The sequence below is a fragment of the Pristiophorus japonicus genome, unplaced genomic scaffold (assembly GCF_044704955.1).
Source record: "Pristiophorus japonicus isolate sPriJap1 unplaced genomic scaffold, sPriJap1.hap1 HAP1_SCAFFOLD_317, whole genome shotgun sequence".
Taxonomy (NCBI): domain Eukaryota; kingdom Metazoa; phylum Chordata; class Chondrichthyes; family Pristiophoridae; genus Pristiophorus; species Pristiophorus japonicus.
This window is the reverse complement of record NW_027252966.1, coordinates 115760-133057: the sequence shown is the minus strand read 5'-3', so window position 1 is coordinate 133057 and position 17298 is coordinate 115760. Positions and strand designations below refer to the sequence as shown.

The following is a 17298-nucleotide window of genomic DNA, read 5'->3' as shown; positions in this document are numbered from 1 at the left end:
ATTCTCCCCCACTCCCTGCCACCATCGCTCAGGGTCCAGTGCTGCTGTGCAAGAGATTCCGTGCGCGCTGTGCGGACAGAATTGGATCCCCGAGCGAGCGATGATTCATGAAGCGGAGGACTCCACGGGCGAGGCAGTAAGCTGCCATTTCACCCTGTTCAAGACGGATGGGGAGCAACCACTTGGGTGAAGATCCCAGGCAACTGTATGGCGGGGAGAATTAGTGCCTTGGTAAGAGAAATGGGGGAATGGTGGGGGGAGGGGTGGGGGGGGAAGGGAGTTTGTTTCGACCCAAGAGATGATATTCAGCATTTCACACTGAGCAGTGTGGCCATTTCACATTGGGGTAGAAATAAGTCTTGAGCGGTAGCAAGATGGAGAGGTTTAGGGATTGAGTTCCAGAGCTCAGGGCCCAGGCAGCTGAAGGCACGGCCGTCAATGACGGAACAATTAAAGCCAGGGGATGTGCAAGAGGCCAGAATTGGAAGAGTGCAGAGATCTCGGAGGGCTGGAGGAAGTATTAGAGAAGGGGAGAGGGGTTGAGGCAATGGAGGGATTTGTAAACCGGGCTTAACATTTTTTTTTAAATCGAGGCGTGGCCGGACCGGGAGCCAATGTAGGTCAGCGCGCACAGGGGGTGATGGGTGAGTGGGACTCGGTGCGAGTTAGGACACGGGGCAGTGAGCACAGGGGGTGATGGGTGAGCAGGACTCGGTGCGGGTTAGGACACGGGGCAGTGAGCACAGGTGTTGATGGGTGAGTGGGACTCGGTGCGAGTTAGGACACGGGGCAGTGAGCACAGGGGGTGATGGGTGAGTGGGACTCGGTGCGAGTTAGGACACGGGGCAGTGAGCACAGGGGGTGATGGGTGAGTGGGACTCGATGCGAGTTAGGACACGGGGCAGTGAGCACAGGGGGTGATGGGTGAGCAGGACTCGGTGCGAGTTAGGACACGGGACAGTGAGCACAGGGGGTGATGGGTGAGCGGGACTCGGTGCAAGTTAGGACACAGGAGCAGCGAGCACAGGGGCTGATGGGTGTGCGGGACTCGGTGCGAATTAGGACACGGGACAGTGAGCACAGGGGGTGATGGGTGAGCGGGACTCGGTGCGAGTTAGGACACTGGGGCAGCGAGCATAGGGGGTGATGGGTGAGCAGGACTTGGTGCGAGTTAGGGCACGGGGGCAGCCGAGTTCAGGATGAGCTCCCGTTTACAGAGGGTGCACGGTGGGAGGTCGGCCAGGGGAGCATGGGAATAATGTACCGCGCTTGAGTGAAGACATTAGCGGCAAACATTGAAAGTGTCAATCAATGGCATTAAAAATTCATGCTTTAAGCATTGCAAGTACTGGGCAGCTCAGAGTAAATTGCACTAAGCTCAAGATTTGTAAATCATTTTGCCCGTCCATAACTTTGACTGCACTGCTGCCTTGCATGGCACTGACAGCCATTCATACACTTAAGTTTGGCTGAGCTCTTCAATCCACCCACGTTCTATCCCCCAGTACAATACACAGAGCCGCACCGCATTAAGTATTTATTCAGCGACCAGACTCTTTAATAATCTAAAATAAAGGTGCAAAACAGAAACTATATTGGCGTGGCTCAAAGATATCCATGCAGCTGGGAGGTGTGGGGGGGGGGGTAAGAGAAGAATTCGGATGTATATTATCACATCGCTCAGTCACATTCAGCAAATCAGATGACGGATCAGTTAAACGATGGAGTCTGCCTCCACCACCCCCTCAGGCAGCGCATTCCAGATCCTAACCACTCGCTGCGTGAAAGGTTTTCCCTCGTGTCGTCTTCAATTCTTCTGCCAATCGCCTTAAATCTGTGTCCTCTGGTTCCCAGCCTTTCCGTCAATGGGAATTAGCTTCTCTCTATGGAACTCTCTCGGGAGTCAAGGGTTATGGGGAGCGGGCAGGGAAGTGGAATTGAGGCCAAGATTCGATCAGCCATGATCTTAGTGAATGGCAGAGCAGGCTCGAGGGGCCGAATGGCCAACTCCTGCTCCTATTTCTTATGTTCTTATGTTCCATCTACTCTGTCGAGACCTCCCTCATGATTTTGAACACCTCTATCAAATCTCCTCAACCTTCTCTGCTGCAAGGAGAACAAGCCCAGCTTTTCCAGTCTCTCCACGTAACTGGAGCCCCTTGTCCTTTAACGCCCCAGTGATTTTTCTCCAGGGTTGGTTTGCAGCGGGAGATTAATCTCTAACTGCTGGAGATTCCGGGACAATCCCGAAGCGATGGTAACCTACGTGCAATCCACTTAAACCAAAGAGCCCATCTGTCTTGTCCAAGTCTTTTCTGCTTCAAGTTGACAGGTCAAAGTGAATCTTGCAGCAAGTGCATGGCTGGCCTCCTTCGAGTAGAAGGTTGAGAGGAGATTTGATCGAGGTGTTCAAAATCATGAGGGGGCTGGACAGAGTAGATCGAGAAAAACTGTTCCCATTGGTGGAAGGGTCGGGAACCAGAGGGACAGATTTAAGGTGATTGGCAGAAGAGCCAAAGGCGACTCGGGGGAAAATGTTTCACGCAGCGAGTGGTTAGGATCTGGAATGCGCTGCCTGAGAGGGTGGTGGAGGCAGACTCAATCGTGGCTTTCAAAGGGGAGTTGGATAAATACTTGGAAGGTGAAACAATTGTAGGGATATGGGGAAAGAGTGGGGGAGTGGGACTGACTGGGTTGCTCTTCGAAAGAGCCTGCGCAGACTCGGGTACGATAGTATAGTGGTTATATTCCCAGACTAATATTCCAGAGTCGTGAGTTCATATCCCACCACGGCCACTGGGGAATTTAAATTCAGTTCATTAAATAAATCTGGAATAAATGCTAGTATCAGTAATGGTGACCGTGAAACTACCGGATTGTCATAAAAATCCATCTGGGTCACTTAATGTCCATTAGGGAAGGAAATCTGCCGCCCTTACCTGGTCTGGCCTATAGATGACTCCAGACTCATCACAGGCAGTCCCTCGGAATCGAGGAAGACTTGCTTCCACTCTTAAAATGAGTCCTTAGGTGGCTGAACAGTCCGATACGAGAACCACAGTCCCCGTCACAGGTGGGACAGACAGCAGTTGAGGGAAGGGGTGGGTGGGACTGGTTTGCCGCACGCTCCTTCCGCTGCCTGCGCTTGGTTTCTGCACGCTCTCGGCGACGAGACTCGAGGTGCTCAGCGCCCTCCCGAATGCACTTCCTCCACTTAGGGCGGACTGGTCTTTGGCCAGGGACTCCCAGGTGTCGGTGGGGATGGTGCACTTTATCAGGGAGGCTTTGAGGATGTCCTTGTAACGTTTCCTCTGCCCACCTTTGGCTCCAGACCCACAGCAATGTGGTTGACTCTTAACTGCCTTCTGAAATGGCCCAGCGAGCCGCTCCGTTGTAGTCAAGGCGACAGCTCACCAGCACTTTCTCCAGGGCATTTAGGGATGGGCAATAAAAGTCGGCCTTGCCAGCGATGCCCACATCCCTTAAACAAATTTTAAAAAAAGACTTGATGGGCTGCATGGCCTCCTTCAGTGCTGTACTAGTCTATGACCACTGGTTTCTGGAGCTCTGGCGTGACGCAAGTCCCAGGTGAAAGGATCAGCGGTTAAAACGTAAAGTCAAACTTGCTGCTCGCTTAAACTGCTTCCCAGGGGCACTGCCAAGGTTGAAATCTTCAGCCTCTTGACGGCTCATTAGGATCAGAAATGACCTTGCAGAGACGCCAGTGCACTGAGCATTAACTCAGCTGCTCACATTTACTGCTCTGCACGGTTAATTTGTGACTCAATCTACTGGAAATGCCAAAATGCGAAAAATCATAACGAAAGCCCAACAAGGTGACGATTGCTGCTGAATGAGCGAACGCTGTGTTTATACGGAGTGATGACAGGGTCCCCGCCCGACCAGTAACCGACTGCCCTTTCCACTTCTGCCTGACCTGTTGCACTGTCCTGATATTCTGAGGTCTCACTCCAGCTTTTCCCCTTTCGCTGTTTATCAGAACCATCACTGCTGGCGGAGGGTGGCCCAGAGCCAGGGGGTGTGTATATCATAGAAAAGAATTAATGCCCTGGGGGGGGAATGGGGATGACAGCGCCCGTGTGGAGGGAGGGAGGGAGAGCGGGCGCACGCAGGGAGGGAGGGAGAGAGAGTGCGTGGAGGGAGGGTGTGGAGGCGGGGGGGGGGGAGAGGGAGAGAGAGAGAGAGAGAGAGAGAGAGAGTGCGTGGAGGGAGGGAGAGAATGGGAGAAGCAGGATGAAAAGGCTCGGAGCTGGAACATTTAATCAATCAGGCAAACATCGCCTCACACCCAGTTCATTATTTAGCGGTTTAGTGGGAAAAGCAGCGTTGCAGGGGAAGATTAAAAACCTGGAGAGAGAAACAGTGCTTCAGTGTGAAATTTAATAATCCTTGCACGGTTGCTTTGCTCTCCAGTCATTTTCGAAAAGCCGACAGTGACAGGATAAGGCCGCCTGCGGGTCACAGCATCCAACAGGAGGGCAGGCTTATCGGGCGCTGCGCAGTCACAGGAACAGGAGGCTGTGTTTCTCAGACAGATACATCAACATGTGTCGTTCTGTAAAGGCTCTGTTGTCTCCTGCACACACATTTTGTCACGGTGAATTCGCTCAGATGTCGTGTCATTATGGAGAACTCTAGTTCTGAAGCTCTTGAATGCGCACACCAATTTGGGCAACTCAGGATTGCAAAGAACAGTAATCTTTACAAATTGCCAGTGGACAGTCCTTGAAGTGTGACTGGCGCATCAAGGCAGCAATGGGGTCTGCAATGGGAGTACAATCTCTTCAGAGCAGGGACGGTGAAGGTCACAGCACAGTCACATCAAGCCAAGCTCTCCTTAGATGGCAATTTAAACCCTTGTGTGTGCTGTACATCCTCCTCGAGGGGATGACAACGTGCGAAAATCTCTTCTCCTCTGTCCAGGAATTCAGTCCTAAGCACGCAATAGCGCTGTTCGACACAATGCGCCATTGCCCTGCTTTAAGAAGGTGGTTGCTTGAATTTTTCTTGCAGTGGGAGGCGGCTTCAGGAACGGGTGCAGTGTGTTCCCGTGGCATTAGCGGCGAGAGATCGTGGCAAAGGTGCAGCAAATGAGGGAACGGAGCCCGGAAGAGCCGAGGGCCCAGGGGCAGCCCACACTGCGATATGTGTGCGTGCACTGGGTCTGTGCAGAACAGCAGTTAACCCTTGCCACTGGACCAAGACCTCGCTCTGTCAAGCCCGTGTGGTGGCTGGTGTGCAACGGTCACCCCACGTTAAAAAAAATCCACGCACAGGCATCTTCCACCCTTCAATTGGAGTTCAGGATCTGGAACATCGGGTCCTTCATTGAAACATCTGTGAACTCTTCTGGAAGCAAGTCATCCTCGTTCGAGGGAGCGGCTATGATGCTGAGTCTCCACTCCTTTGCCCTGGATTCCTGCCAACCACAACAGCCTCAAGCTGCAGAATGGTGCGGAGAACAGAACAGACTGGCGTTTTTTGAATTGCAATATGCTGGTGTGAAAACTGGGCCTGGCGGCTGTGTGGCGGGCGCTGGAAAGAAATAAGGACAAGCAGATAAAACTAAAGGGCCTTCAGTCCGGGGCATGGAGGTGGGAGTATCTCTTACTGGGCGCAGTTCCCCACAGTCCTCTCCGCCTTGGTGGGCAGCAGGTTCACATAAAGAAGTGGCCTTTCCAAGCAGTGTAGCTCAATTCCAAAAATCTACCCATCGCCCCAGTTATCTTGGTCACCAGAGGCAACAGACAAGGCCCTTACTGGAAACAGAGACCTTCTTTACGAGTCATCCAGCAATGTGGCTTGAAAAGCAAGCGCTCTACTCGGAACTCCTTCATGGCAAATGGGCCAAAGGTGGGCAGAGGAAACTTTACAGGGACACCCTCAAAGCCTCCCTGATAAAAGTGCAACATCCCCATCGACACCTGGGAGTCCCTGGCCCAAAGACCTTAAGTGGAGGAAGTGCATCCGGGAGGGCGCTGAGCACCTCGAGTCTCGTCGCCGAGAGCATGCAGAGACCAAGCGCAGGCAGCGGAAGGAGCGTGCGGCAAACCAGTCCCACCCTCCCCTTCCCTCAACCACTGTCTGTCCCACCTGTGACAGGGACTGTGGCTCTCGTATTGAACTGTTCAGCCACCTAAGGACTCATTTCAAGAGTGGAAGCAAGTCTTCCTCGATTCCGAGGGACTGCCTATAAAGATGATAAGATTATGAGGGGGCTTGACAAGGTGGATACAGAGAGGATGTTTCCACTGATGGGGGAGACTAGAGACTAGAGGTCATAATCTTAGAATAAGGGGCCGCCCATTTAAAACTGAGTTGAGGAATTTCTTCTCTGAGGGTTGTAAATCTGTGAAATTCGCTGCCTCAGAGAGCTGTGGAAGCTGGGACATTAAATAAATTTAAGACTGAGATAGACAGTTGCTGAAATGATAAGGGGATAAGGGGTTATGGGGAGCGGGCAGGGAAGTGGAGCTGAGTCCATGATCGGATCAGCAATGATCGTATTAAATGGTGGAGCAGGCTCGAGGGGCCGTATGGCCTACTCCTGCTCCTATTGGTTATGTTATGTTCTTATAAACCTGACTTGCATTCCCTCGGGCGCAAAAGATTGACGGGGTAATCTGATTGTGTTGTTTGGGCCACATTGTCCGCATGCCCGACACGAGACTCCCAAAACAAGCGCTCTACTCAGAGCTCCAACTCGGTAAGCGAGCCCCAGGTGGGCAGAGGAAACGCTTCAAGGCCTCCTTGAAAAATTGCACCATCCCCACCGACACCTGGGAATCCACGGCCCAAATCCACGCAAAGTGGAGAAGCATCCGGGAAGGCGCCGAATACCTCGAATCTCTTCGCCGCGAGCACGCGGAAACAAGAGTACAATCAGAGGAAGGAGCGCACGACAACGCAAGCACCCCCCCACCCGTTTCCCCCCCCCCCAACCACCCGTCCCCCCCCCCAACCACCCGTTCTCCCCCCCCCCAACCACCCGTTCCCCACCCCACCCAACCACCCGTTTCCCCCCCCCCCCAACCACCCGTTCGCCCCCCCACCCAACCACCCGTTTCCCCCAACCACCCGTTCGCCCCCCCACCCACCACCCGTTCGCCCCCCACCCAACCACCCGTTTCCCCCCCCCAACCACCCGTTCCCCCCCCAACCACCCGTTCGCCCCCCACCCACCACCCGTTCGCCCCCCCACCCAACCACCCGTTTCCCCCCCCAACCACCCGTTTCCCCCCCCCAACCACCCGTTCGCCCCCCCACCCAACCACCCGTTCGCCCCCCCACCCAACCACCCGTTCGCCCCCCCACCCAACCACCCGTTCGCCCCCCCACCCAACCACCCGTTCGCCCCCCCACCCAACCACCCGTTCGCCCCCCCACCCACCACCCGTTTCCCCCCCACCCAACCACCCGTTCGCCCCCCCACCCACCACCCGTTCCCCCCCCAACCACCCGTTCCCCCCCCCACCCAACCACCCGTTTCCCCCCCCCAACCACCCGTTTCCCCCCCCCAACCACCCGTTCGCCCCCCCCCCAACCACCCGTTCGCCCCCCCACCCAACCACCCGTTCGCCCCCCCACCCAACCACCCGTTCGCCCCCCCACCCAACCACCCGTTCGCCCCCCACCCACCACCCGTTTCCCCCCCCCACACCACCCGTTCCCCCCCCCCCAACCACCCGTCGCCCCCCCCCCAACCACCCGTCGCCCCCCCCCCAACCACCCGTTGCCCCCCCCCAACCACCCGTTGCCCCCCCCACCCCCAACCACCCGTTGCCCCCCCCCACCCCCAACCACCCGTTCTCCCCCCCCAACCACCCGTTCTCCCCCCCCAACCACCCGTTCTCCCCCCCCAACCACCCGTTCTCCCCCCCAACCACCCGTTCTCCCCCCCCAACCACCCGTTCTCCCCCCCCAACCACCCGTTCTCCCCCCCCAACCACCCGTTCTCCCCCCCCAACCACCCGTTTCCCCCCCAACCACCCGTTTCCCCCCCCCCACCACCCGTTTCCCCCCCCCCACCACCCGTCTCCCCCCCTCCCCAACCACCCTTTCCCCCCTCCCCAACCACCCTTTCCCCCCCAACCACCCCCCCCCCCCAACCACCCTCTGTAAGTCCCGCATTGGGCTCATCAGTCACCTGAGAACTCACGTTAGTGTGGGAAACAAGTCATCCTCGACTCCGAGAGAGAGTTTGAAATGTCAAAAGAATTTGATATGGAGAAACCATTTCCTCTGATGGGGGGGAATCGTAAATTTAGCTCATTCAGGTGGGAAATAAGGGAGACACTTTTTTCACAGTCGTCAAAATCTGGAACTCTTTTTCCCCCCCCCCCCCGCAAAAGGCTGAGATCGATAGATTTTTTAGGTAAGGCTATGGCGGGTAAATGGAGTGGAGGGCACAGATCAGCCATGATCCAGCTGAATGGATGGAGCATGCTCGAGGGGCTGAATGGCCTCCTCCTGTTCCTGTGCACGAGCCAGTGATGCATTCTTGTTTCACTCTCGGGCCTCGACAGATGTTCCCCCAGCTGTTGAGGAAGTGACAGCAGTCAGGAAATCAATCGTCAGAATCAGAGAAATTTACAGCATGGAAGGAGGCTATATCAGCCCATCGTGTCTGCGCCAGCCGACAAGAGGCTATCCAGCCTAATCCCACTTTCCAGCTCTCGGTCCGTAGCCCTGCAGGTTACGGCACTTCAAGAGCCCATCCAAGTACTTTTTAAATGTGCAGAGGGTTTCTGCCTTTACCACTTTCAGGCAGTGAGAATAAGGGGACGCCCATTTAAAACGGAGATGAATGGACGCAAATGGAATGTTGGCCTTTATTGCAAAGTGGATGGAGTATAAAAGTAGGGAAGTCCTGCTACAACTGTACAGGGTATTGGTGAGGCCACACCTGGAGTACTGCGTACAGTTTTGCTCTCCTTATTTAAGGATAGATATACTTGCATTGGAGGTAGTTCAGAGAAGGTTCACGAGGTTCATTCGTGAGATGAAGGGGTTGTCTTATGAAGAAAGGTTGAGCAGGTTGGGCCTGTACTCATTGGAGTTTAGAAGAATGAGAGGTGATCTTATTGAAACATAAGATTCTGAGGGGGCTTGACAGGGTAGATGCAGAGAGGATGTTTCTCCTCATGGGGGAATCAAGAACTAGGGGGCATAGTTTCAGAATAAGGGGTCGCCCATTTAAAACGGAAATGAGGAGGAATTTCTGCTCAGAGGTTCGTGAATCTTTGGGATTCTCTACCCCAGAGAGCTGTGGAGGCTGGGTCATTGAATATATTTAAGGTGGAGATGGGCAGATTTTTGAATGATAAGGGAGTCAAGGGTGATGGGGAGCGGGGCAGGGAAGTGGAGCTGAGGCCAAGATCGGATCAGCCCTGATATTGAATGGCGGAGCAAGCTCAAGGGGCCGAATGGCCGACACCTGTTCCTAGTTGTTATGTTCTGTCAAGCCCCGTAAGAATTTTATACGTTTCAATGAGATCGCATCACATTCTTCTAAACGTTGGGTAATATAGGCCTAGTCTAGCCAACCGAGAGGAAGGGAGACGAGCCTTTTTTTTTTAAAAACAGAAACGGGTCAAGTCGTTCGAACCAGAAAACGGTGTTTGCAAAGTACCGATGTGTGGAATCCATCACAATACAAAACTGACTAATTTCGACATCCCAGCCAACATTGCAGAACCAATCTGAAACCCATTAACATGCTCTCGATGACAGATTTTAAATGTAATTATCCACTGGATCAAATCGTGTGACAGGTACGTAAGCCGCTCCTTCAGCAGTTGAGGCAGGCAACAGAATCAGGGCCTCATTCTATTAAATGTGCAAAGAAACGCTTTGCACACACACACACCAAGCTGAGGGGGTGGGGGGCGGGGGGGGAAGATATTGAAGACTTCTTGCAGAAGATGCACATTAACAATTTGCAGGAATGCAGCAACACTTGTGCACCAGAATAACGTGTGCAGAGGTACCACAGACTGCGAGAATGCAACCTGCCCACAAACAGCACCAGTTAACAATGGGAACCTTTCTTGCAACAACGCAAAAATAAGACCCCCCCCCCCACCCGCAACCCTGCTTGCCAAAGATAGCCGCAAACCAAGCCACAACCGCAGAAACACACTCGCCATCACACGGAGGGTCATTTACACTGCACCTGGCCAGGCAGGGTGTGCTCGTGCTGTACAGTATGTATTAGAACTAAGAAGCAACTGCACGAAATGTCTGGTTGGAAGACCGGTGTCCAATTATAGCAACATTTTGCACTAAAGACACCACTACATTCTTCAAACATTCAGTTACAATTTCAATAACGCCCCATGTTCCTCTCTGGTTGACGATCCCATTTTAATTTACATATTGATTGGGCTAACCAAACTGGTAGCAATGCGGTAGAGGAGGATTTCCTGGAGTGCATTAAGGTTGGTTTCTTGAGGAACCAACTAGTTGGCCATCCTGGTGATGTGTAATGAGAAGGGACTAATTAGCAATCTTGTTGTGCGAGGCCCCTTGGGGAAGAGTGACCATAATATGGTAGAATTCTTTATTAAGATGGAGAGTGACACAGTCAATTCAGAAACTAGGGTCCTAAACTTAAGGAAAGCTAACTTTGACGACATGAGGAGTGAATTGGCTAGAATAGACTGGCAAAGGATACTTAAAGGGTTGACGGTAAATAGGCAATGGCAAACATTTATAGATCACATGGATGAACTTCAACAGTTGTACATCTCTGTCTGGAGTAAAAATAAAACAGGGAAGGTGATTCAACCGTGGCTAACAAGGGAAATTAAGGATAGTGTTAGATCCAAGGAAGAGGCATATAAATTGGCCAGAAAAAGCAGCAAACCCGAGGACTAGGAGAAATTTAGAATTCAGCAGAGGAGGACAAAGAGTTTAATTAGGAGGGGGAAAATAGAGTACAAGAGGAAGCTTGCTGGGAACATAAAAACTGACTGCAAAAGCTTCTATAGATATGTGAAGAGAAAAAGGTTACTGAAGACAAACATAGGTCCCTTGCAGTCGGACTCAGGTGAATTAGTAATGGGGAACAAAGAAATGGCAGACCAATTGAACAAATTGGTGAATAGGCAGGAAGACACAAATGATCTTCCGGATGTACTACGGGACCGAGAGTCTAGTGAGGAGGAGGAACTGAAGGATATTCTTATTAGGCGGGAAATTGTGTTGGGGATTGAAGGCCGATAAATCCCCAGGGCCTGATTGTCTGCATCCCAGAGTACTTAAGGAGGTGGCCCCAGAAATAGTGGATGCATTGGTGATCATTTTCCAACAGTCTATCGACTCTGGATCAGTTCCTATGGACTGGAGGGTAGCTAATGTAACACCACTTTTTAAAAGAGGAGGGAGAGAGAAAACGGGTAATTATAGACCGGTTAGCCGGACATCAGTAGTGGGGAAAATGTTGGAATCAATTATTAAGGATGAAATAGCAGTGCATTTGGAAAGCGGTGACATAATCGGTCCAAGTCAGCATGGATTTATGAAAGGGAAATCATACTTGACAAATCTTCTGGAATTTTTTGAGGATGTAACTAGTAGAGTGGGAGTGGACAAGTGAGAACCAGTGGATGTGGTGTATTTAGACTTTCAAAAGGCCTCTGACAAGGTCCCACGTAAGAGGTTGGTATGCAAGATCAAGGCACATGGTATTGGGGGTAATGTACTGGCGTGGATAGAGAATTGGTTGGCAGGCAGGAAGCAGAGAGTCGGGATAAACGGGCCCTTTTCGGAATGGAAGACAGTGACTAGTGGAGTACCGCAGGGCTCAGTGCTGGGACCCCAGCTCTTTACAATATACATGAATGATTTGGGTGAAGGACTGAGTGAAATATCTCTAAGTTTGCAGATGAACTAAACTGGGTGTCAGTGTGAGCTGTGAGGAGGATGCTAAGAGGCTGCAGGGTGACTTGGAGTGGGCAAATGCATGGTAGATGCAGTATAATGTGGATAAATATGAGGTTATCCACTTTGGTGGCAAAAACACGAAGGCAGATTATCTGAATGGTGGCAGATTAGGAAAAGGGGAGGTGCAACGAGACCTGGGTGTCATGGTACATCAGTCATTGAAAGTTGGCATGCAGGTACAGCAGGTGGTGAAGGTGGCAAATGGTATGTTGGCCTTCATAGCTAGGGGATTTGATTAGAGGAGCAGGGAGGTCTTACTGCAGTTGTACAGAGCCTTGGTGAGGCCTCACCTGGAATATTGTGTCCTGTTTTGGTCTCCTAATCTGAGGAAGGACATTCGTGCTATTGAAGAAGTGCAGCGAAGGTTCACCAGACTGATTCCAAGGATGGCTGGACTGACATATGAGGAGAGACTGGATCAACTGGGCCTTTATACACTGGAGTTTAGAAGGATGAGAGGGGATCACATAGAAACGTATAAGATTCTGACGGGACAGGACAGATTAGATGCGGGTAGAATGTTCCCGATGTTGGGGAAGTCCAAAACCAGGGGACACAGTCTTAGGATAAGGGGTAGGCCATTTAGGAATGAGATGAGGAGAAACTTCTTCACTCAAGAGTTATTAACCTGTGGAATTCCCTGCCGCAGAGAGTCGTTGATGCCAGTTCATTGGATATATTCAAGAGGGAGTTAGAAATGGCCCTTACGGCTAAAGGGATCAAGGGGTATGGAGAGAAAGCAGGAAAGGGGTACTGAGGTGAATGATCAGCCATGATCATATTGAATGGTGGTGCAGGCTCGAAGGGCCGAATGGCCTACTCCTGCACCTATTTTCTATGTTTCTACATTTCTATGTTCTGAATGAGAAAAACCTGCATTTACTTTCACAGCCACCAGACGTCCCAAAGCGCTTTACACCTAATGAAATACTTTTGGAGTGTAGTCACTGCTGTAATGTGGGAAACCCGACAACCAATTTGCACACAGCAAGCTCCCACACACAGCAATGTGATAATGACCAGATAATCTTTTTTTCTGATGTCGATTGAGGGATAAATATTGGCCCCACGACACAGAGGATAACTCCCCTGCTCTTGTTCGAAATAGTACCCTGGGATCTTTTACATCCACCTGAGAGCGCAGACGGGACCTCGGTTTAATGTCTCATCCCAAAGACGGCACCTCCGACAGTGCGATACTCCCTCAGTACTGCCCCTCCGACAGTGCGGCGCTCCCTCAGCACTGCCCCTCCGACAGTGCGGCGCTCCCTCAGCACTGCCCCTCCGACAGTGCGGCGCTCCCTCAGCACTGCCCCTCCGACAGTGCGGCGCTCCCTCAGCACTGCCCCTCCGACAGTGCGGCGCTCCCTCAGCACTGCCCCTCCGACAGTGCGGCGCTCCCTCAGCACTGCCCCTCCGACAGTGCGGCGCTCCCTCAGCACTGCCCCTCCGACAGTGCGGCGCTCCCTCAGCACTGCCCCTCCGACAGTGCGGCGCTCCCTCAGCACTGCCCCTCCGACAGTGCGGCGCTCCCTCAGCACTGCCCCTCCGACAGTGTGGCGCTCCCTCAGCACTGCCCCTCCGACAGTGCGGCATTCCCTAAGTACTGCCCCTCCGACAGTGCGGTGCTCCCTCAGCACTGCCCCTCCGACAGTGCGGTGCTCCCTCAGTACGCCCCTCCGACAGTGCAGCACTGGCAGTGTGTTAGCCTAGATTTTTGTGTTCAAGTCCCTGGAGTGGGACTTGAACGCACCACCTTCTGAGTCAGGCAAGAGCACGACCCACTGAACCACAGCCGACACCTTACAGTTCTCTCGACGAACGCTCTGCGCACTTCCCTCTCTAGCCGCTCCTTTTTTAAAGCACCTTTTGAAGTTCAGCTGCAGTGCTCCCGACGTACAAAATTCCAAGCAGTAAAAGTTTCAAGAAAAAAAAATGTTTCGAAGAAAATAAATCAGCCACAAACGCTTGCCAGCAAGTTTAGGGCAGTAATCCATCTGGGATTGCTGCTGTGATTTGTTAGTGGTTCGAACTTTGCCGTTATAAGCTCCGATGGCTTATAACGAGGGAAGTGCTTGCCTGAGTTACTGCCTGCTGTCAGCCATGCGGTTAATTTTCAGCTTCGTCCCACCAGACTGAAGCCAAGTGTTGAGCGATCAGTGCTTAAAATTGGGATTCTTTTCACGTTTGGAGGAATCAATAAGGCAAATTAAGGCAGGCTGGTCCTCGGGAGAAAACTGAAAGAATTATTCATGTGCTGCCTGTGGAAAATGACAAACGCAGGCTGCATCAGTCACCATGCTCGCGATCTCGCCTCGGCCCAGCACTGCGTCGATTTTAAACTACCTCCGCACTCTCTCACATCCTGCATTTGATAAACTGAGTAATACCTCCCCCAAGGCGATTATCAACAGAACCACACACCAAGCCACGTAACGACACAACAGTGTCAGCCGTGGCTCAGTGGGCAGCACTCTCGCCTCCGAGACAGAAGGTTGTGGGTTCAGGTCCCGCTCCAGGGACTTGAGCACAAAAATCTAGCCTGACAGGGCAGTACTGAGGGAGCGCCGCACTGTCGGAGGGGCAGCGCTGAGTGAGCGCTGCACTGTCAGAGCTGCCAGCTTTCAGATGAGACGTTAAACCGAGGCCCCGTCTGCTCTCTCAGGTGGGTGTAAAAGATCCCAGGGCTCTATTGTGAAAGAGAGCAGGGGAGTTCTCCCCGGTGTCCTAGAGCCAATATTTATCCCTCAATCAACATAACAAAAACAGATTATCTGGTCATTATCACATTGCTGTGTGTGGGAGCTTGCTGTGCGCAAATTGGCTGCCACATTTCCCACATTACAACAGTGACTACTCTCCAAAAGTACTTCATTGGCTGTAAAGCGCTTTGAGATGTCCGGTGGTCGTGAAAGGCGCTATATAAATCCAAGTCTTTCTTTCCAATGGGGTATGGGGACAGCTTGGTCAAGGGTACCAACGCACTGTGGTGAGGAGTTGAGGTACAGGTCAGCCATGATCGAACAGAAACAGGCTCGAGGGGCCAAATGGCCTCCTCCTCCTGCCCCTGGTAGTCTCACCGTACAAGCCACAGATTCAGGGCTACGTACTGCAAGGGGACTTGGATCTTGGAGAGTCACTCAGTGCCGACTATCCCGCCTCTACGCCCAAGCTCGTGTTGTGTGGCAGATTTATGATGCCAGAGCGGAGAGCTTTATAACTATCGGGGACTGTACATATGCTAATAAATCCAATGGGGAATTCAGGAGAAACTACTTTACCCAGAGAGTGGTGAGAATGTGGAACTCGCTGCCACAGGGAGTGGTTGAGGCGAATAGCACAGATGCCTTTAAGGGGAAGCTGGATAAACACATGAGGGAGGAAGGAATAGAAGGATATGGTGATGGGGTGAGATGGAGAGGGGTGGGAGGGGGCTGATGTGGAGCATAAACCCCAGCACGGAGCGGTGGGGCATAAACCCCGGCACGGAGCGGTGGGGCCCAATGTCCTGTGCTATAAAAGACTTGCATTTATATAGCACCTTTCACGACCACTGGACACCTCAAAAGCGCTTTACAGCCAATGAAGTGCTTTTGAAGTGTGGTTGCTGTTGTAATGTAGGAAACGCAGCAGCCAATTTGTGCACAGCAAGCTCCCACACACAGCAATGTGATAATGATCTGTTTTTGTTATGTTGATTGAGGGATAAATATTGGCCCCAGGACACTTGGGAAAACACCCCTGCTCTTCTTCAAAATAGCGCCACGAGATCTTTTACGTCCACCTGAGTGGGCAGATGACTCGGTTTATCGTCTCATTCGAAAGACGGCCCCTCAGTACTGCCCCTGGAGTGGGACTTGAACCCATAACCTTCTGACTCAGAGGCGAGTGCACTATCCACTGAGCCGTAGCATACAGTGTGATGCAATTCTACGGAAACTCACAGACACGGGTATAACACAGAAAAGTCTGTTGGTGCCTGAAAGCAAAATTAAAAATGGCTAACTGTTCGCGCTGCGCTCATGCAGGATTTGCCCCCCCCCCCCCCCCCCGAATGCTAACCGGGCTCTCTCATTCAGATGCCGACTGACCCGACCCTGTCCTGCATTTGAAGCCACTTCTGTTTTTATTTCAAAGATCTAATCCTCGCTGTTTTCACAACCGGAGAGAATGGATTACTAAAATAAAACGAGATGTTGCGCAACAGTTATGATCAGTCAGAACAGTTCAGCCGTTCTGTTACGCTTTGCAAATACTCAAAGGTAATTGTCAAAAGAACCACAGGGGGAGAGGAGAGGACTTTTTTTGTTGTTTACGCGAGTTATGATCTGGAACGCGCTGCCTGAAAGGGCGGTGGAAGCAGATTCAGTAGCAACTTTCAAAAGGGGAATATTGGAAGAGGAACAATGTGCTGGGCTGCGGGGAAAGAGCAGGGGGGAGTGGGACTGATTGAAAGAACTGGCACAGGTTTGATGGGCCGAATGGCCTCTTCCTGTGCCGTTTTATGCTTAGCTCCTCCGCACCAGAGGTACTAAAACATTAAGCAGAACTCCAAATTGGTTGGGAGTGATAAATAAGTTCTTCCCAAGCATCAAATATTAAGAGGTGTAAATATTTTAGATTCAAAGTATTCCACAGTAATGAACTACAGTGCAGAGTCAGAAACAGACTGCCTTTAATCATTAAAATCCAGGCAGAGCTTGGCACTTTTCCGGGAAATAAGCCCAAGCACGGTCAGGCCCTGTAAGTTATCACCTTTCTGTAGCGTGAGTGAGTTATCGGCCTGACTCTCAGTGATTTATCCCTGGAACTCTCTGCTTACTCGACACATGCTTGAAGATGCACATTAGACAAGGTCAGATTGGCAACGCTGTCTCTGGAATATTTGAACCACATTCAGTACCAACTAGATAGTGGGGAGGGGGGTTAGAGCGGTCGGAATACCCTTTAATGCCATGTGATGTACTCTTGAATTCATCACCGCACACAACCGGCAGCGATAGCGGGCGGCCGAGGGGGTTGTTCGGCCCGACTGCCTGCCTCTCTTCCGCGGTTACATCCGAGCCCGGGTGTCCCTGGAGATGGAGCACGCGGTGTCCACCGGTACGCTCGCGGCCTTCCGCGAGAGGTGGGCACCGGAGAAACTGGAGTGCTTCATCACTCCTCCAGAATCATATTTTAATTTATTAATTTTCTTTTACATTTTTCGGTTTTAGATTTTGCCCCTTGAAGGGGGGTGGTTGGGGAGAAGGGGAACGCTGTTAATTAATTAACTAATGAAAGGTAGCCCCACATTACGACCCACACGTCACCCAAATGCTGTGTAGCAAT

The 17298-nt window shown here is 52.1% G+C and overlaps 1 protein-coding gene across 1 annotated transcript in view; it reads right to left on the bottom strand.

Moving 5' to 3' along the window:
* The window catches only part of trappc14 (trafficking protein particle complex subunit 14), a 92072-nt gene that overhangs the window by 48963 nt on the left and 25811 nt on the right, over positions 1-17298 (bottom strand). The window contains exons 2-3 of the mRNA XM_070872450.1: positions 8029-8064; positions 3206-3213 (exon numbers count right to left, since the gene is read on the bottom strand). Of these exons, the coding sequence (XP_070728551.1) occupies positions 3206-3213; positions 8029-8064 (44 nt within the window). The remainder of the gene's footprint in view (positions 1-3205; positions 3214-8028; positions 8065-17298) is intronic.